At 31.5% G+C, this 22,443-nt stretch overlaps 1 protein-coding gene across 4 annotated transcripts in view; it reads left to right on the top strand.

Moving 5' to 3' along the window:
- Nucleotides 1–22,443, top strand: part of LOC113371669 (Krueppel-like factor luna) — a 531,563-nt gene that overhangs the window by 400,114 nt on the left and 109,006 nt on the right. For all 4 annotated transcript variants that reach the window (XM_026612332.1, XM_026612327.1, XM_026612319.1 and 1 more), the window contains exons 2-4: nt 15,261–15,512; nt 15,623–15,889; nt 15,963–16,518. In XM_026612332.1, the coding sequence (XP_026468117.1) occupies nt 15,261–15,512; nt 15,623–15,889; nt 15,963–16,518 (1,075 nt within the window). The remainder of the gene's footprint in view (nt 1–15,260; nt 15,513–15,622; nt 15,890–15,962; nt 16,519–22,443) is intronic.

Here is a 22,443-nt window from a genome sequence, read left to right as displayed (position 1 = left end):
TTGGCGAACATGTCTTCTTATCAAACACACAAACACACACCTACACACACAAATACTGGCGGCAAGGCGGCAAGTGAGAACGTGTTGCCCCGGTGACCGGCCTATTGTAAGATCGATAACTTTATTACATTGTATGTCAACTCTGGTGACGAACTGCCGGAGGGTAGATTAGTAAACAAGCTGGTAGGGGTTGGATATTGCGAAGGTGTAGTTACTAGATTGCTAGATGTAGACTAGATCTATTCGTATTTGACTTTGTTAAAATGATCATATCCTGGGGAACAAAAATTTTCCTAGAAATTACCATTGCCGAGTAGAAAATTGGTATCATAACTTATTTTAACTTGAATTGTTTTGGAATATTTTACCAGATTGGCAGTCATGCTATGCTGTAACTAGATGGTATTGGTATTTAGCCTTGAGGCAAGTTACATGAACTTCCCGATATGTGTAAATAATCGACTTAATCAATAATAAACAAATTAATTTATGAGTGATTAGAAGTATTCCGAGTGAATTTATTACACATAATTGAAAACGAACGAACACGTTAACTCGGAGTATTGTCTAAAAGCAAATTTTCGATTTTTATATTTGAACCAGTTTCCGTAGTTCTTCAATGGTTTATTAATACCAAGTACTCTAACGTTATACCAAGTAAATCGTCTAATTTTAATTTTAACAAACGTCAACAAAACTACTCATTTTCTAAAACCTGATGATTTTTCAAAATTAAACTACTTGTCGTAAGGCCGTGATATTTCAGTAAGTTCTATAAGACCATGATAGACATCGCCAAGGAAAGTTTCATAAAAATCGGCTTAAAATTTTTTTTCAACAGTGAATTACAAGAAAACGGCTTGGTAGATTTTCACCTAAAACTAATCAGTATTATTCACAACTAATATCTTTCGAACAGTTCTGGATTTTTTAAAATCGATTCGGTAGAATGAGCTTAAATGTGGACGAAAAGTTTAACACTCTTTTCAAATTACAAAGAAACGGCTCGGTAGATCATCTCACAAAACTGACAAACTATGGTTCTCATTGTTTGTGATACATCGAATGGCTTTTAAATTTCTGAAATCGGTTCAGGCGTTTTTGAGCAAACGTCGATGAAAAGTCTAATTTTGACAAATGCCAAAAAAACGATACCAATTTTTGCAAACTTTGACGAATCTTTAAAGCTAAACGAGTTTTCGTAGGGCGGTAATATTTTAGTATGATCTAGAAGACTATGATATCTACCGTCAAAAAAAATCATAAAAATCGTCGATTTTTTTTAAACTTTATTACAAGAAAACGGCTCGGCCGATCTTTACCAAAAACTAATTAGCACGATTCCCGACTAATATCTTTCGAAAGGTTTTTGAATTTTCAAAATCGATTCAGAATTGCGAGCTAAAACGTGGTCAAAACATTTTTCACTTTTCTGTTATTTACAAAAAACGGCTTGGATGATCGTCGCGCAAAGTTGATAAACGCTAGTCCTTAACGAGATACATCGAATGGCTTTTAAATTTTTTAAATCGGCCCAGCTGTTTTTGAGAAAACGTCGATTTACGGCAAAAAATCTGTGCGTGCACACGCACACACACACATACTTTTTCTAAATTTTGTCTCATTCGATTCAGAATGGCTTGAAACGGCGAGAATATATAAAATTAGCGAATCGGATTTTTTTATGAAGACATAAACTTCTCTTTCGGGAAGTTAAAAATGACTAAAATATTCCTTTTCCAGAATTATTGTCGACTTTTGGGATGTAGGTTAAAACAGATGAAGTTTTGCGAAATTGGTATTGATCACTTGTACTACTAATTTTCGATCTGCTGTTATTCCTAACTCGTGTATCTCACACGTATTAATTCCGCTAAATTGATAACTATCATGAAAAATAATACAACAAATCAATATTCATTTATTAGTCCATATTCTTCCAGATCCCTGTCTATCCAATATATTCTAACGAACACAAAGAGACTGAATTGCTTCTGCCAAAAACCTCAAGGTCGACTCAAATCGACTCCAAACGAAGATTTCTTATCTGTTCTTTAGGAAAGTTCTTATGGTTCTTGATTAGATAATATAACTTGCTTGGAATAACTAATTCGTGGAAATTTTATGTCTGCATTTTATTAACAGTATGAAGAAGAGATTATGATTCTTGGAAGATACATTTGCGAAAGATAGAAATATGAGAAAGTTGTCGACAAAATATTAAATGGACAATTTAATACAAATCGAGTGGTTTTATTACATACAGTTCACGATAATTCATGAAAATTCTGACACTAACTACTCATTTTTAAAAATCCTGATAAAATTGTGAAAGAAACCAGACCAACCCAGAGTTACCAAACATTTGATACATCTTGAGTGAGGTTTATCTAAAGACAATTGAATAGATTTATTTAATTGACAATTTAATACAAACCGAGTATTTTTATCATTTTATGACTATTTTCGATGATTTATGAAAATCCTGATACTACTCATTTTTGAAAATCCTGATCAAAAGATTTTCAAGGTTTCCTTGAAGGACTTTTCAATAATTTTACTAATTTATCTAAAGTCAATATCTATGAGAATTCTGGACAATTTAATACAAATCGAATATTTTTATCATTTCACTACAATTTCCGGTGTTTTATGAAAATTCTAGTACTAATTTTAGAAAATCCTGATAAAATTATGAAAAACTTGAGTTACAAAACATTTTATAAATCTCGAGGTACTCTTCTATAATTTTAATAAATCTATCCAAAGTCAATATGTAAGGCAATTCTGGACAATATAATACAAATCGAGTATATTTATCATTTTATGACTATTTTCAAGGATTTATGAAAATACTGATACTACTTGTTATAGAAAATCATGATAAAATTGTGAAAAGGTCGAGGTACCTTTTATACATCTTGAGGGACTTTTCAATAATTTTATTAAACTGATGCAAAGTCAATATCTTTGGCAATTCTTGACAATTTAAACCAAATTGGGTATATTCATCATTTTATGACTATTTTTGATGATTTATGAAAATCCTGATAATACTAATTTTTCAAAATCCTGCTAAACTTTTCAGAAATTTTAATAAATTTATTTGAAGACAATAGCTTTGGTAGTTCTTGAGAATTTAATACAAACCGTGTATTTTTATCATTTTATGACTATTTTCGAGAATTTATGAAAATCGTGATACTGCTAATTAATAAAAATGCTGATGAAAGCTGGTAGAAGCTTGAGTTACTTTTTATAGATCTTGAAGGACTTTTTCATAATTAATTTTATATAGCCAATATCTTTGGAAATTCTTGACAATTTAATACAAATAGAGTATTCTTATCATTTTATTGATAAAATGCTGATAGTACTAATTTTTGAAGATCGTGATAATATTGGGAAAAGCTCGAGTAACTTTTTATATACCTTGCGGACTTTTCATTAAATTTGACAAAAGTTACTTATATATAACTAAAACGTAACATCTTGTTTGTGTAATACAATTCTAGTTAACCTTGATGGACTTCTCAAAAAAATTGATAAACGTAACTTCTATTTAACATAAACGTAACGTCTTGTATTTTAATTATGTAACTTCTACTTAACATAAACGTAACTGCTACTTAACATAAACGTAAAGTCTTGTATTTTAATGAAATTTGACCTTGCAGCTAAAAGATTCGATTTTTTTCACATTATAAATTGTAAAATAAATTAGTTTCATGACCATTTCTATCATTTTTCCGATCTACTAGCACCCTGACTAACGATCCTCTCTATAATCGGCGGGCGACCGGGCGGCGAGGGATTTGTCGAAAATACAATGGACACGTTATTCGTTTCATCCCCTTAAAGATGAGACAGTGGAATGAAATAAAAAACGACCAACAAATAAACCACTTTTCTCTATCCATTATCCTCTTTCTACAGCTGGATATGGATACGGGTATTATCACACCCACCCACACACGAGTGAAAGAAGAAATGAAATATCTGGGAAAAGTAAAATCATTGACAAATATTAGGAATAAGACTGAAAATTTGTGTTGGTGCTAGTGTATAAAAATGAAATATGTTTGAATGTGCGTGTTTTTTTATAGCATGCATGTAAATAATATACATACTATTACAGTAAATAAGATACATAATAACTAATAAATAAATGCATAAATGAATTGACAATAATATAGCCGCACTACACAGAAGCAATTCGGAATAGAGATCTAAATTTTACAACTGTGCCACACTCAACAATATTTGTTATCGATTTAAACGAGGACACAATTAATTTCTGCATAACTGATCATCAATTACGATATTAAAAGCTGATTGCAACGCCGTCCGACCGCCCACGCACAAATGCATCCATCCATCGATGATAATGTATGAATGACGCTCTCTCTCGGAACCGATTTTCCGATTTTCCGGTCACCAGGCCGGAAATTCGGTTGTCGAAGTGAAAGAGACACCAACAGTAGAGAGATAGAGACAGCAAATAAAGGAAATGCGGAAATACCACCCTGACCAATTCGAAAACCCAGCCATGGGATGTCCGGTCATTGGCGCCATCAGGAACATGATCTAGTTCACATCAGTTCCGTGCAATTAATTGTCCTTGGTGTCGTTTGTGACTCTTTTTAACATTTTTTTTTTAAATAGACGTAAAATATTTGGCTTGATATTTTTGAAGTTCATATTCAGGAAAGGTCCATAATGCTAGCAAGGCAAGGTCTAGTGCAAGCATTGTTGCTAAATAGAGCAAAATTGTAGATATGCTGGAAAAAAACTATATAAAACTGTAGTCATCAATATAAAAAACTGTAAATCTACAGCTGTATTTTTTATTGTTTTATTGGTAATGAATAGAATACATTTTAGAAATAAAATAAAAACAAGAAAAATAATGTGATTGGCAAAATTTTATTAAAAATCAAGCTCTATGAAGATAAATTAATCGATGAACATTATTTTCAGTGCAACATTAGCACTTCTATTGAAGTGCAACGACTGCGAAATTCTGCATAACAAATAAAATAAATGGCGCAAGAGTCTTAATTAAAAAACTGTAGAATTTGAGGCCAAAACTTAAAAACTAAGATCATTTCCAAAAAACTGTGGAGTTGTCAACACTGATAATGTTGTATGATAATATACATACATAATATAATACATAAATATACATTGATAATGAGTGCAAGTTAAGAAATCGTGGGTATCGTATCGAAAAAAACGCTTTTAAAATTATACAGAGGAAGGAAAGAGAAGAGAATTATCAAACAGCTTTATCTCCGAAAATAATTCAAATTTTGAAAAAAACCTCTTGTACACATATTCTTGAATAGTATTTTGAAAAAATGCGAAAAAAAAACAAAATCGATTTTTTGAAAATTTTAGACTAGAATAAATATAGAATTTTTTCATGAGACTATTTGCTCATAACTGCTTAAAGTTCCGTACCATTAATTTCACATTCATTTATTTATAAATCCATCCAACTATTCATCTTAAGGTACCTCAGACCTTTCACCACTAGTTATCATAATTCACGCACGAATTTATGTCACAGGGTGCTATATAGCATAAAAAAGTTGTTACCATAATAAATTATGTCACAATTATATTTTTTTGACTCTCCCATTTATTTCGTTTGTTTCAAAAATAAAACTCATTGCCGTTTGTTTGATGTTTAACTCGCACGTCAAATGTACCATTAGACGGAGTTTTGGTGGAAAATTACCTGTGAAATAACGATAGATTTTATTATTCTGAATTTTACAAATACCTTATTTATATTAATCGAATGACTTGAAGATTATTGAAAACACACAACGGTATGATATTTTGGAATACGTCAGTTTTATTTACATGATCAATATCGTAATTTTGGAGTGTATCTTTTTATAGAGTATTCTTTCTTGAAAACAGTTAGCGATTTTTTGAGCAAGTTTGCATTATAACTTGATACTAGATACTTAGTTGCTCGAGGACAATATGATGTTAGAAAATTATATAGAATATTTAGAATAATACATATTTTGCAAAACATTTTACTCAATTGAGATGATCTTTTCAGCAGTCTATGGTAATGATGTCTAAAAATACGTATATGTAATATAAAAATATATAATTTATTATATATTGAAATACACATACACACACACACATATATATATATATATATATATATATATATATATTTAAAAAAGTGGTATTTTTGTTCGCTAATTGAATTTTACTGTTGAGAACTAAATATTGTTAGCAATCTGACACCTAGTACTCTGTCTACTATCCGGTTCGTGAATTTGCTGAAAATACGAGTAATGTAGAAAAAAACCTCCCAAGTTAATTAAATTACGTTAAAAACCAACATTTCCCCTTGGTTTTTGGTTCATGAATAAATATTCAACCCCTTGTCAGTTAGTGAGAGAGCTTTCAAAAATAATTAATTAATTACGTTACACTTGGATATGTGATATTTAATTATAATTATATTAAATGAATGAAAGGTTTGTAACGTTTGTAAAATGGTAAAGACAAAATGACATAGGAGCTATGAATTTCATTTGTATTTGTTTGTAATTTTTTTCATTATAATGCTAGAGTTGAAACTCCATTTTTGCTAAAATATTTTATGTATATTTTATATTTTTTTTTTCGAAAAACTTCTGATTGAACTTCTTATGCAGATATTCGATGTGCACTAACATAACATTTTTTTTCAAATTTTTGTAAAATATTAATTACTGTGCATTATTCTTTAACATCACATACCAGCTCGGTCAAATGTTTACGTCATGGTCCATTAGTATAATCATCCAGTTGCCAAAGAAAACATGTACCCAAAGTTTTCTATCTCATTATCCCAGAATCCGCCAATCCCACTATTCCCATTCCACCAGCGAATTGATAAATAAAAGGGCCATCATTTTGATTTTCGGTGAAATCAGTGAAATGAAATTGATTTTTTCGGCCGCAATCTACCACTATTACGAATGTTCTCCGGGCGCAATGACTTCTATCCAGAAGCTCCAAGGATAAGATATTATCTAGGAGATAAGGCCGTGCCAACTATTCCGGAAAGCGGAAGAGAGAACGACGACAGCGCCGAGGACGAGGATGAGAGGAAGTATGGATTTTTGGCAACTGGCCACAACGCAGGAGAATGGTGTTGGCAGGAATCCAGGGGGTAGTGAATGTTTTAACAAAAATATAAGGGATGGATGGATGAAATCCAGGATACGTTCTGGAATGCATAAGAAATTTTTGGTGGCAGGCGGGTGATATTGGAGGTGTCATCAAGGATCTACTCGTTAGGCGATCAATGTTGGTAAACCTTCAGATTGGTTGGCACAAAAGTTAATGTTTGGATGGTGCGGTTGGGAGTTCTATTCACTTTTGGAAAATATTTTTTCAGCATACACTGATGATTATTGAAACTCATGAGGCCATCTTAATCTTTCAATACCAACTGAAAATACAAAAGGAGTAGATTCAACAGTAATCCATTTTATCTAGATTGGTCAACACTTGGACCAGAAAAACGTCAATATTTCAGGAAAACCAATGAGCGTCTCATGATCTCATGATCAACAGGATCTAAGACCAGACAAAACTCGGACTGATAATGATCCTTTACGTTGAATTCTACATTTAACAGTCATTCCACATTTTACATTCACAGGGGGTAGTGAATGTTTTAACAAAAATATAAGGGATGGATGGATGAAATCCAGGATACGTTCTGGAATACATAAGAAATTCATGGTGGCAGGCGGGTGATATTGAAGGTGCCATCAAGGATCTGCTCGTTAGATGACCTATGTTGGTAAACCTTTTGGTTGGCACAAACGTAGATTTTTGGTTGTGGATGGTATTGAAACTCATAAGGACCAACTTAATCTTCCAATACCAATTAAAAATACAAAAGAAGTAGATACAACAGTAATCCATTTTATCTAGGTTGGTCATCACTTGGACCAGGAAAACGTCAATATTTCAGGAAACCACAAATGTTTTTGTAAATGTTTTAACAAAAATATAAGGGATGGATGGATGAAATCCAGGATACTTTCTGGGATGCATAAGAAATTTATGGTGGCAGCGGGTGGTATTGAAGGTGTCATCAAGGATCTACTCGTTAGGTCCAATGTTGGTAAACCTTCATATTGGTTGGCACAAACGTATATTTTTGGTTGTGGATGGTATTAAAACTCATAAGGACCAACTTAATCTTCCAATACCAACTGAAAATACAAAAGAAGTAGATACAACAGTAATCCATTTTATCTAGGTTGGTCATCACTTGTACCAGCAAAACGTCAATATTTCAGGAAACCAATGAGTGTCTCATGATCTCACGATCCACAGAGGATGTTAGACCAGACAAAACTCGGACTGATAATGATCCTTTACCTTGACTTCTACATTTACCAGTCATTCCATTAGACCATACGTTTATACCAGCGTATAATATTCCATTTCATCACGGGATTCAATTATATCAAAGTTTTGCCAGTTTTATTCCCCTTTTTTTAAATTGGAATACCAACTGACAAGAGGTTTTATTTTGCATAGCTAACGGGTGCATCATAAAAAAACGTGCAAAATTTACTTCGGTGCTTGGAAACATACATATTCAATTATTTAGCACTCGCCAATTAGTGGGGTATGAATGAAGAATAATCGATATCTATATTGATATCAGTTATCTGTGGCGATTTTTTAGGTAAAACATTTTTTTTGTTTGATAAAATTTTAGTTATATATTCATTTAGTACTTTTTGCTTATAATTAGTATAAATGGTGCAATTTTCAAAAATAATCCAATTTCATCGAACTTGGTAATACGTTTGTAAGATTTATTTAAAAAATTTACAACTATTTTCTGTATTTAATTGATACATGATGAATATTGGCTAATTTGTTTGCAACTAAATTATATACCATATTGTTTAATATAATAATGCTTTGCTGCAACTCGCAATTGAAAATATGAAATAAGCTTTGCCAGTAGAACTTGGTGATATTTTCCTGAATCTCTTGTAACATCAAAATTAGTTATGTATCCCTGGTACAACTTATTGCAGTTTTATAGAAAATGATATAATGTAATATTCTAACATCGTAAATTGAATTTGAAAATAGAACATTATTTTAAGTGCATTGAGACAAAGCAAGCAATTAACTTGGTACTAAAGTAGTGAAGCTATGAAGTTGAAAAATAAAAATGTAGCTGAAACAAGATTTGTGATGTTTTTGATATTTTATAATTTTTTATACAAGCTCTATGCAATAATCGATATGATTTATAGTTCAACACCACTACTCCCTGTTTTCTATCGCACATGAGCTATTCAAAATGACAGAGTAATTGCTGACGAACAAAAGCACAGAAATTTATATATATATATATATATATATATATATATATATATATATATATATATAATATTCTGGGTTTATGAACATACGAATATAACATGAACATGAAAAGCGAGGAAAGGATTTAATTAATTAATAGAGGTTAATTAAAAAATTGGACATTGTATACACTTACTCATAAGCACAAGCACACATACTCATTTATATATATATATATATATATATATATACATATATATATATATATATATATATATACATAATAGTTGATTTTTATTAGACCTAATTCTAAATTTTAGACATAGTTCTAAATTTTAGACGTAGGTCCAAATTCAAGACGTATTTCCGAAGACATAGGCCTGAATTTTAGACATTGGCCTGAATTTTAGACATAGGTCTGAATTTTACACATAGCTCTAAATTTTAAATATAGGTCTAATTTTTTGATATAGTTCTAAATCTTAGACAACTTTCTAAATTTTAAAAATAGTAGTAAGCTCTTGTTATAGTTTAGACCTGGTTCTAAATTTTAGACCTGGTTCTAACTTTTCGACATGGTTCCAAATTTTAGACCTGGTTCTAAATTTTAGCCAAGGTTTTGAATTTTAGACCTGGTTCTAACTTTTAGACCTGGTTCTAACTTTTAGACATGATTCTCTAACCTTCAGACCTGGTTCTAAATTTTAGACTTAGTTCTAAATTTTAGATCTGGTTCTAAATTTTAGACAAGGTTTTAAATTTTAGACATAGATCTAAATTTTAGACGGAGATCTAGATTTGAGACAGGGAGCTAAATTTTAGATTTGGGTCGAAATCTTAGACGTGTGTCTAAATTTCAGAGGTAGTTCTAAATTTTAGACGTAGTTCTAAATTTTAGACGTAGTTATAAATTTTAGACGCAGTTATAAATTTCAGACGTAATTCTAAATTTTAGAATATCGTTCTAAATTTCAGGCATAGTCTCATCTCCTGATAGCGACGTCGAAAAAATTAAAGTGATGACTGGTTACACATCTTTTGCCTTCTACTTTAAAATAGTAGTTCACTAACAAATTCTATATTTTGCTTATTTTTGAAATAATGATAGCGGTTTTTTGAACTCAGTTCCACCCTATATAATAAAAATTATATGTAGTAGGCACAGTATTTGTACGATATAAATAAAATGCACCTTCATAAAAATATTCATACATCTATTTTCATGTACATCAGAGTATTCCTACTAGCTGCAATATTATATAGTAGAAACGCAATATAGATATTCGCCATGTAGAGAAGAGAACTCGCGTTTTTTCCAAAGTCATAACGGAAATTGAAAAGATAATAAGCTGCGCACTATTATTTTTATTATTTTTATTATTTTCTTTGGTGTTTATTCATGGATAAAAATGCTACATGAACGAACGCATACAAATCTCGATTCTGTTCCGCGAATTGCGTATGCATTTTATTATATTATTTTTAGACATAGGAGAGGATTTATTTGCAGTAAAAAAGTCGATGGTAATATTCATAATAATTGGCTCCGGTTTATTACTCTCATATTTCCCTTATTGTGCCAATAACATTTTTCAATGTGTATTATAGTACAGCTTAATAACAAATCCACTTACCCTCTGTTTTTTACAAAATCTACTTGTTGTTTCACAACGAATTACAATTTCTCGTCTAAGAAGAAAACATCGGAGGTGTCTGTAATATCATACCTTCAATATTCGCCCCTCGGTCTCCGCAAGGAATCAAGGGATTATTTTTTAATTAAAAATGAAAATATTGAAACGGAATCCTGTGTGACGTAATTTGCATGTTATTAATATTCCCGAGGCGAATATCTCCAGAATAAATAATTAATGGAATAAGGAGACAGAAAGCGACAGCCTTAGAAAATTATTTAAAAGATACACGTTCGATTGTGAATAATATTCATTATTTTGTAATCACACCGAGCAGATATAGGGAGTCATGGTGATATAGACTGTTCAATTTTGAATAAGTTTGCCTTTGTAATCCACATGTAGCTTAAATATTACAAAATATTTTGAGTGGTGGGGGGAGGTGTTTGTTAAAAAATCACGAAATATTACAAATGAGAGAGGAGGGGGTCTTGTAAGATAACACTTGTATTTTTCATCTGAATTTTTCGGAAAAAAAGAAAATATTACGATTTTTTTAAGAGGACGACTAGTAAGATAACACGTGTATTCCTTACCTGAATTTAAAAAAAATCAATTTTCGGGAAAAAAAATTACAACTTTTTACAAGTGAGGAGGGTCTAGTAAAATAGCACGTGTATTCTTTACCTGAAATTTAAAAAAAATTTTAGGGGAGGAGGGTCTGGTAAGATAACACATGTATTCTTTACCTGAATCAAAAAGAATCAAATTTAACATAATACGAATTTTGTTCTAGCCACTAGAAATAAGTGTTATTGGCTGGGGGATGGGGGTTGATTTTAAATATCATCATCTATCACCAAAGGGGTCATCCAAAAATTCTTAAAAATCGATCACGTAATTATTTGACTTAGTTTCTAATGAAAAAACATACTTTCAGTAACGATAAAGTCAAAGTTGCAAGAAGTTTATTAAGATTTAAAAGTATATCGAGCTAAAGACTAGATTATTATGGTAGACTATTATTAGTGAATTTATACAAGTTTGTAGTTAATTTATTTTTCATCTTGGAAAATCTGTTTTAAAATTATAAAATTTGGTTTAGCCAATTTTTTTAAACGCACAAGAGATATACAATAGCACACGATTATTTGTATTCAATATGTTTTTTTATACATTTATTTAATGCACATGGTAATATTAAAATAGATTTGCATTTTAGTTTGCACGATATATGTACTAAAGATAAAAAAAACAGATATGGTGTTTTGGAGCTCTTAAACATGTTCTAATATAATACATAACACTAAGATCATGGAACAAAATATTCAACACTAAATTGAAATTACTAATATAAAACACTTGATAAAGACTATAAAGCATTCTTTGTAACAGTCATTTGAGGATAATATTTTTCGCTTTACTTTTTATAAAGCTCAAGACAAACCAAAAATTTTATTTGAAATATGTTGAGCAAAATATTGTACCTATGGAATTTTTATACATTTTATTGGTAATATGAAGCTTTAGTAAACTTTAGTAAACTCATCGTATAAATTCTAAAAATATATTTTGAGCATATCTAAAAAATAAAGTGCCAAAAAGCAATGTACTTTTGAAACAAAAAATGTAATTTCTCTTTTATTTTCTGCGTCGAACTCCGATGCAGTATATTAGCTTTGGACCTAATTTTATATCGATATCGATATATATATATATATATATATATATATATATAAAAGGTTCACTTGTTCCACTTTCGAGATCATCAATCAGTTTGCGAACCCGGAGGGTTAAATCGTTTGTACGAATGTTTTGGACATTCGATGTATAGATGCCAATATTCGTTTCTAATAAATATCCTTTTATATACACGTATGTATATACATATATATATATATATATATATATATATATTAACAAAGTCTAATAATCGGGCATAACATCAATAAAAAACATGAATTTCTTTCAAAAATTTTTGAAAGAAATTCATGTTTTTTATTGATGTTATGCCCGATTATTAGACTTTGTTAATACATATGTCAACATCAAATTCAGAATCATACAAAATATATATATATATATATATATATATATATATATATATTAGGGTGGTCCTTAATATGAACATTTTCGAATTTCCTTGCTCCCAAGGGCTCAAATGGTTCCACATAGATAAAAAACAATTCTCTGAAAGTTTTAGCTCTTAATATTGTCTTTTAAATAGAGCGCAATTCAATCAAAGTTTTGTATGGAAATAGCATTTTTTCTAGTATTATTATTATTTTGACCAGTAATCAGGACTCGAGTCCTATAACCTGTTGAAGTGATTTGACTTAATACTAGTCGGTTCTACAGATGGCAACCCGAACAGTTGTCCCGTTTTTGTTTGATGAATTATTATTACAATTTCTGTAATAAGCTGAACATTTGAACCGGATCAAGGCTATTTTTATTTGGCAAGATATTGCTAACTATATTTCCAAAACCGTTGTCACTACTGCTTGACATCAGGCTGCACGAATCGGAATAGAACCCGAGACCTCTGATTCAGGTCCACTTGTGAGCCCAAACCATCTAATATGAATGAAGCTTTCGGAAAACTTACACGAAACTTTTTTTTGTCTAAACTATTTTCAACTGCTGTACTCTATTTTTGTCTATTGCAATCAGAAATTGATATTGTATTTGATATTTGATATTTGTATTTGTAATAAATACTCCCATATTTTCTAAGAATTTATTACCACATATTTTCAATATATTTTCATTCATCGCGCCCACGAAGTCTTATTGCCAATTAGATATGTAATAACTTGTATTAAAAGGCAAAAGATTGCCGTTTTGCATTTGCAATTGGATTTTTTTTCTGCGAAACCAGCGTAAATAAGCAATTCATTCATTTCATTCTACTCATACATTCGAATAGAAAGCTCTCGGCGCAATATTGCAAGCTAGTTTTTCAATTTTCCACTTTTCTTTGTGAGAGGAGAACAAACGCGACGATGCGATATAATTACGGGTTTCTTCTTCCACTGGTGAGTGAGCACACTCACTCTTTTCAAAGAAAATCGAAGAGGAAAATGGGAACGAGGGAAAATTATTTCAGAATTCATATTGGATCTTATCAGCCCGTGCATTGATTATTTATTTGTTCATTTATTAATTTCATTCCTTGTGACTTTTACATTGTTTTTCTGAAGCAACTGATATTCTTACAAAAATTCAATTTTACAAAATATTTTTACAAAAATAGTTAAACTTTAGCTAATAGATTAGCAACCTTTGGAACGTGCTCTCTTAGCCTGTGCAAAGGAGGCATACAAGTGTTTCTAAAATATGTAAAAATACTATTTTTAAATAAAAACCAAAAAATTCTAATAAACGTAGAAATATTACCCAGTGAGTTATAGAAATACATATAAAATTATTCGATCTGTAATTGAAACATTTTATTGATTTTCTGATACTGACAAGGGTTTTCGCTTCAATGGACGGAATAATATTGAATATATATATATATATATATATATATATATATATATATATATATATATCTAATACCTCCTAAAACAGATACAATCTAATTTAATTCTAACTAATTCCACAAAATCCTCGTTTTGCATCAAATCTTAAAGGATTTACATGTCTTTGCTAAATCCGCGTTCAAACCGAAATAAATTGTAATATAATTATATATAATATAATATATTGTATATACACACGCATATATATATATATATATATATATATATATATATATATGTGTGTGTGTGTGTGTGTGTGTGTGTGTTATATAATTTTTTTTTGTTTCACGTATTTTTTATATCCTCTCTATATTATTAAATCGATTATTATGGATGATGTGTTGATAATAATTCAATTACCAGAATTCCGCTAATAAATAATATATCCGGAAAGTAAACTATTATTTCTGTTTTCTCCGCAAATAAAGCGTTTATGATCCGAGCGTGTCTAAATCCTTATTGGAACGTCTTTACGCATTTTTATCGTTTAAGTGGATTATATTTTTATTCTATCGTAAATATACTTATTTCCGAAGGCAGGTCCATAGTGTGAGAGCACCACATTTTATTTACCTCTTTCTCCTGCTTTCGTGCTCAATATCGAGTTTCACTCTTTTACATCTAGTGCTTTTTAAAGTGTTCAATGCAGTTTTTAGTTATTTCATTTATTATTTATTAAACATACTCTTTATCCTTATCAGAACATCTATAAATTTTATTACTCTTTTTTCAGACATGCTACGAAATGGAAAGGTACCTGCAGGATGAACCCCGAGCGATGTATTACAAGAAATCAGCCTACAACACAAACCTGAATAACAACAACAGCACGCACAGTAACAACAAAAATGATTTGAAAACAGCTACGATAAAATCTGAATCACCGGAACCGCCAAATTCCTCAGTGGATGCACCATGGAACCTGTTTACGCCTCCTGGACCAACCTCAGGGTCGAATGGGAGCCAGAACAGTACACCATGGAAGGTAATGATAAAATATATAAAATATCCGTGTTTTGTTAGACTTACTCTCTGATACTTATCCATATAATCTAGATTGCAAGCATGTCATGATTCTTTTTGTCGTCGTTTTAGGTTGAGGTTGTAGATGGAGGTCAACTTTGCCTCGACGAACTGAACCTGGTGGTAGTCGCGGACAGACAACTCGATTCCTTAAGTATGAGTTCAGCAAGTTCGGCCTGCAGCGGTGTTTCTTGGGACAGCAACCTGAGTTGTACAGGGACGATAGGTGTCAAGAGGGAACGAGAGTATGATTGCTGCGATGATTATGAAATTGAGGAGCCAGATGATGAGATCGAAGATTTGGAGACAGACGATACAGAAACAGACAGCGATGATGTGGTAAGGGCAGTGGACTAACAAGAATTTCGCCGTAATTGTTTTTCACTGAGTTTTATAACTGTTTTCTTTCCAGATACGGTTATTATCGAGTCGATCAGCCGAGCCGACAGCGGCTGCAACCGCATTAGCTTTAACTCCTCCATCTAGTCCCGGTGCCGCCACTTTGATAACGCACCGCACGAACACTTCCAATACCGCAACCGCCACCATAACCGCCAATCAGAGTATACACACCGCTACCCCTACGACGGGCATCTTAAGGGTATCTGGCCAATCCTGCACACCTGCCCAGAGAAACACCTTCCTGCGGGTGTCCAAGAACAGTCTCACCCCCGTTAACGCTGTCCCAGCTAGATTGATAGCTGTAGCATCCAATAGGACACACAATAGCAGGCAGCAGATGTCAGCGGTTGCGGTGGCTGGTGGAAATCAACAGCAGCAGCAACAGAACCAACAACAAAGTCAGCAGTTGAGTCAGCAGACAATAGCGACCACGACGACGACGAGCAGACATGCGAGGCACGAGCATTCTCCTGACACCAAAAGGCAGCACAAGTGCCAGTATTCGGGCTGCACGAAAAAGTATACGAAGAGCTCCCATCTTAAAGCGCACCAGAGGACGCATACAGGTAAGATAATTGACACATATTCTGACGATTGTCATAAAAAGTAAATTGATAATAATTTAATTCACCATATGCAAACCTTTAAAAATGTACAGGGTATATACAAAAAGGAATTCTAGTCAATTCAGTCAGTTTTTGTAAGTAATTGTCATACCGTCGATAATTTTACCATTATTGTTTTTATATACTAGACGTTGCAAAGCTATAACTATTGACTATGTCACTTCACTATGTCGATATCTTCTTCTTCTATATTTATATATATAAAAATAAGTCGGGTTTTCCTTCCTGACGAAATAACTCCAGAACGCACGAACTGATTTCGACAATTTTGCATTCTTTGGAAAGGTCTCGGGCTCCGCAAGGTTTATAGCTAAGAAAATTAGTGGTGCATGGCATCGTGCCCTAATGCAAATTGCTGGAACTTCACGCACCGTAATTAAAAATTCAAGTAATAAAAATAATCAATAATTGTTTTAAATAATTGCAAATAGATTATCTTCTATATATATAAAAATAAATCGAAATTCCTTCTTGATCAAATTTTTTTTTTCAAATACAAAACAAACAAAAAATTTCTTCATCTTTCTCACGAAACCATCTGGTGGCGAAACGGAGTTCGTCGGGTTTGCTAGTATATATATATATATATATATATATATATATATATAATTATCCCCCACGTCTCTCGACAATGATATATGTCACCGTTTCCCCGTTAATTAGAATATAGGAGTCTATTTTCGAAAGCGTTCGTTCTGAATAAATTTCGTCGTCTTGTGTCTTCTTGAAGGATGTTCGACGAACGTCGATCGGAATTTCTGATGAGACTACCCTGACATCGTCTTTTGAAAAATCATCCACTCCTTGGAAGGAATTGATAGTAGGGGGGTTGGTGGATAGATAATTTAGATTGATGTTCGAAAATGTAAATGCGGTTTTTAATGTTATAGAGATGCTTCAGGGTATTGTGATGTTAAAAACTATTGTGCATGGTTGAGTTTTGTAAAAAATTGTCGTATATATAATTTATATTGAGGGAACGGTTTCAAAGTTCTAAATGAAATTGTAACTAAGCGCGCATCCATTTAGTATGGACGGTCAGTTCTTTGTAATGGCGATTTTGAATAATAGGAGTAGGTGTAGATAGCTATTTTATTAGGAAAGATAATAGATTGATTGAAAGTTAATAGATGATAGATAATGTAATTTTGCATCAATCCTTTTATATTTTGAACAAATTAGATGAACGGTTTAAAAGTTACAAGCAATTTAACAAAAACATACCAATACTAAATTTGTTGTCCTCAATCGGCCAAAATTGGAACCCTTACTCAAAAAACACAAGCCAAAATTTGTTGTCCTCAATCGGCCAAATTTTTCGAACTCTCTCTCTCTTTTCCAACACTACTCATGATGTTTTTTAGAAACAGACTTTAGATGAATATTAATAGTTGTTGAAATTCTGTTCTGATCGATGACTTTTTTTATGGCACCTCTCCCCACATCCATTCAGCCTGCTCCAAAGTTATGCAGGGCGCGTGCACTTTTCAGCGAACTCTCTTAAGCCGCCTCCGTACATTACTATGCCATAGATGGAGCAGGTAATTGCCCGAGGAGCAAAGGAAAAAAATAAAAAATAAGAAAGGGGTTGGGGGTGAGTTTTAGTAATGAGATGCTCTTCGGTCGTGTCTTAGAAGACATTTGTTTGAATTTTGTTTATGGGGTGTTGTAAGTCGTTTGTAAGCTGTAAAGGGATATATGTATATATAGCTAGTTTTATTTATTTTATAAAATGTTTGTTTAACATTCACAAAGTATCAATACCTAATTTACAGCTTTCTAGTTATAAAATCTCGTCATACATAAATCATTTAATTACAGTATCTATTTTAATATTTTCGCACAATTATTTCGGGTATTTATATTGATTACAAATAAACGTACAAATGAATAATTTATACTTGCACTACAGATTATTGTGAATTTATTAATTCGTCCGTTATTTAATTATTAATTAGTCAATTAGGAAAATTCATTGAATTACACAAAGCCTACAGTTTGTAATTTTCAACAAATGCAATTTCAATCACATATAATGCACAATGCATATTGATGAAGAACGAGATTCCCTTTGTATGATGCGTTTATTTGATACAAAATTTGGATATTTGGGTATATTGTACAAAAATAAATAGTTCTGAGTATTGTCTAATGCTTCAAAATTAATATTAAAAATATATAATAATTAATAAAGTATTTCACCGTTAGTAGTGCTTTGAATTGCGTCGCATTTGTGCATTTTATTCATGTTCTTTTATTTAAGAAAAATTTTAATCAAAAATACTCTATGCAATAAAATATAAATTTAATCTTCGTCCACCACTTTCTATGAATCTCACGGGAAAATATTCCGGTTTTAATTATTTTGATTAAATTTGCATTTTATTCTTACGGTTCAATTAAAACTTAAGCACGTGTCTCTAGAGATGTGGTAGGAAGTGGAATTTGCTTTTGCTACATATAGTACAGGTGAAAAAATTGCTATAAATAATTATAGAAACTGATGTCGTTTTGCGAGAAATATTGTTGGTTTTATATTGTGATTTATGAGTAGGGGAGCTTCGGCATTGTGTAACATTTTGTTTAAATTAATATATCTTGAGATCCACTGATCATATCTTAACGAAATAGATATGGATACATGCAGTAATTATATATTTACCGAACTGAATAAAAATAATTCCATAGCAATGGTGCATTATTTTACAATTACTCATTTTCTACAAAAAGTGCGATGCTACAACTTACAACCTGTTTGGGGCTACTTTTATATATTTAAAGTTAGTCGATAATAACACAAATCCTAATTTCATGGTAGTTTTATTTTACTTATTATTAACCCTCCGTCGGTCGGCGTGGTCTGGCCAGACTTTTTTCGACTTCAATTAAAAATAAAAAATACTTCTAGTAATCCTATCGACTTGAAATTTCTTGACTTTTCCTAAAATTTCATTAGCTGTCGATCAATGAAAAATCAGGACGAAAAAATGTACAGAAGGATAATTATAAGGATATTAACTTTTTTATACTTCGAACGGTCGGAAAGGTCTGTCCAGACCACCAATACATTTTGTATGAAATATACGCTTTTTGATATATGTGAACCAGTATGTTGTCTTTTTTCTGGTATTTTCTATTCAAACTGCGTTGTTTATATTCTTTGCTATGTGTTCTAACATGAATGTTAGTATTTTCATGACGAGGGTTCCTTCAAAACCTACCAAACTTATTGGTAATCGCAAACACTGAAAATCGGATGAGTAATGCACACATTCATTTCAAAGGCGCCGAAAAAGAATAAATATTGTTTTTCATAGATTTAAAAGAGAAAAATTAACAAAAACAGCAACGATTTCTTTATATTTCTTGATTTTTTTATATAATCGTTAATACATAAGACACCAAAAACTCATTTATCCCATATAAATGCATGTAAAATGAATGGTGGTCCAGCCAGACCTTTCCGACCGTTCGAAGGTGAAAAAATATCCGACCGACGGAGGGTTAAATTTATTTTACCTATCAAAACTGATAGACTTGCACATTTGTTTACTGCTTCGTTCTATGGGACAGTAGCTAAGATACATGACCGTTTACAAGTTCAATTGAATCAAAAAAATATTTCATTAACGTTCAAAACCCTCTTAAAAACATCTGTTACTACTTACCCCTGTTACAAAAGGCTCCTAGTTCCTCTATAAGGGGTTGTCTTGAGTTAGAAACAGTTTTTGAAACAGTTATTGAAATTGTAGTTCAAAAGTGGTAAACCCAGTGGTGTTGTGCTAATATTTTTTTTGCCGGAACGCTAAAATTTAAAATCCGGTTCATAAACCGGTTCAAAAAATTTGATATATTTCGATAAGAACTCACAAATCTAATATATTGACTTTTCATATAATTAACTCTATTATACACAGCTAGTCTATACATTAAATTGTACAAGTATGAGGGAATCATTGAGTACATAATTTATATTCTTCAATGACATTAATCATATTTATTCTGGTATTATTTGTATTCATTAATACTTACAGGTATTTATTATGATATAAAAGTACTCAAGATTTATTACAATACTTTATAAGACTTAACCTAATAATATGATAGATAACATATTACCTATCATACTATATTATATTATTGTATATCATCGATAAATATCTATTATCTATCATACCGTGAGATATCTATACCGTCATTAACTTATTATATACCCTACATACCTTTTAGTTCTTATAAATACTACTGTCTAATTTATATATTCTATTAATAATATGATAGATAACCTATTACCTATCATACTATACTATATTATTGTATATCATATATAGATATCTGTTATCTATCATACCGTGAGATATCTATACCGTCATTAACTTATTATATACCTACAGACCTTTTACTTCTTATAAATACTACTGTCTAATTTATATATTCACCTATATTATATAGGTTTACCTTACGCTCTATGTATTATCTCTACCTACCTATTGTCTATACCGGGAATGGAACCCGGGACCTCAGCGTGGAAGTCGCGCACCTTAACCACTACCCTATCGGATACCCCCACTAATAATATAATATGGGACGCACTGTTGTTTCCGCGGGTCATTTTCTAATTAATTAGGTAATTAATACTAAGGTGGCGCGACGACACGCGAAAAAAGACGGTTGATTGTAGCGTTACGGTGGTGTAGTGGATAAGGTCGTCGCGTGCCACGAGGCGGACCCGGGTTCGAATCTCGGTAGGGTTAATGTAGCGTATAAGGGAAATTATAGGTAATAGGATATATAGTAGATATAGGTTAGGTGTATTCGGTATACAATGTAGGGATTTGAGAGTATATAATGAAATATAGCGTATGGTACAGATGTAAGGCGTGTAGTATAGAATGCAACGTATAGGCACACGTAAGGCTATAAAAATACATGAATTGGAACCTATGATGTAGATGTTAGCGTATAAGAAATGCGAATGAATGTAAGATTTAATTTATAAATATTATTTTTTCTATAAGAAGTTCATACACCTCAATTTGTTACTAAATTAAAAACGACTTTGATAAAACCAGTGGTTTTGTGCTAATATTTTTTTGCCGGAACGCTAAAATTTAAAAACCGGTTTTCATGTTTTTCCAGTTCCGTTCAAAAAGGAAAGAAACAAAAATTATTACAAAACTCATTTTGTGCACATATATGTATGTTTATTACAATAATAAGATTTAATAAAAATTAGTTGAATAATAACTTATAAAATTTACTTATTAAATCATTTTCTGTATGTAGCGATGTTTTTATATTTTTTCTTGCCGGAACGCGTTCCGGCTCAAAAATGATTTGCCGGAACGACGTTCCGGCGCGTTCCGGCCTGACAACACCACTGAAAACCATATAAAAAGGTGCTGGTTTAAATGTTTAGCATTAATACATTTATTTATCAAATTGTGAATTAATTAACCTTTTAAACTCTGTAAAATATGAATAGTGCATTTGGCAAAATGATCTAAATCTTCTAAATTAGATTTACGTTATTGTACAACATCAAGTGTCCAATAATAACGTGAAGCTTAAAAGAGTAAAATAGTTCAGCAAAAAATTACGATGCATTACAAAAGGGATGTGGGTTCTTGTAAAATATCACGTGTATTTAATTTTAAAAAAATTGTATGAATTTAAAGTAGAAACTAAATTTTTCAAGTTTTGTCATTTTTATTATTCTTTTTTATATTTACAACTGCCCAGTTAGGGACATTCGGTGAATTTGGGGAATTTACAATTGTCAGTCTTAAAGGGACGTTGTTTACTATATTGACATGTTGGAAAAACAACTCAATAGTTGTTTTCCCAATATTTTAATGATAGTGA

This window comes from Ctenocephalides felis, unplaced genomic scaffold (assembly GCF_003426905.1).
Source record: "Ctenocephalides felis isolate EL2017-DRISC unplaced genomic scaffold, ASM342690v1 CF-g0.4_SCAFFOLD_00845, whole genome shotgun sequence".
Lineage (NCBI taxonomy): Eukaryota > Metazoa > Arthropoda > Insecta > Siphonaptera > Pulicidae > Ctenocephalides > Ctenocephalides felis.
Note: the sequence above shows the minus strand (reverse complement) of the source record. Positions and strands in the feature narration are given on the sequence as shown.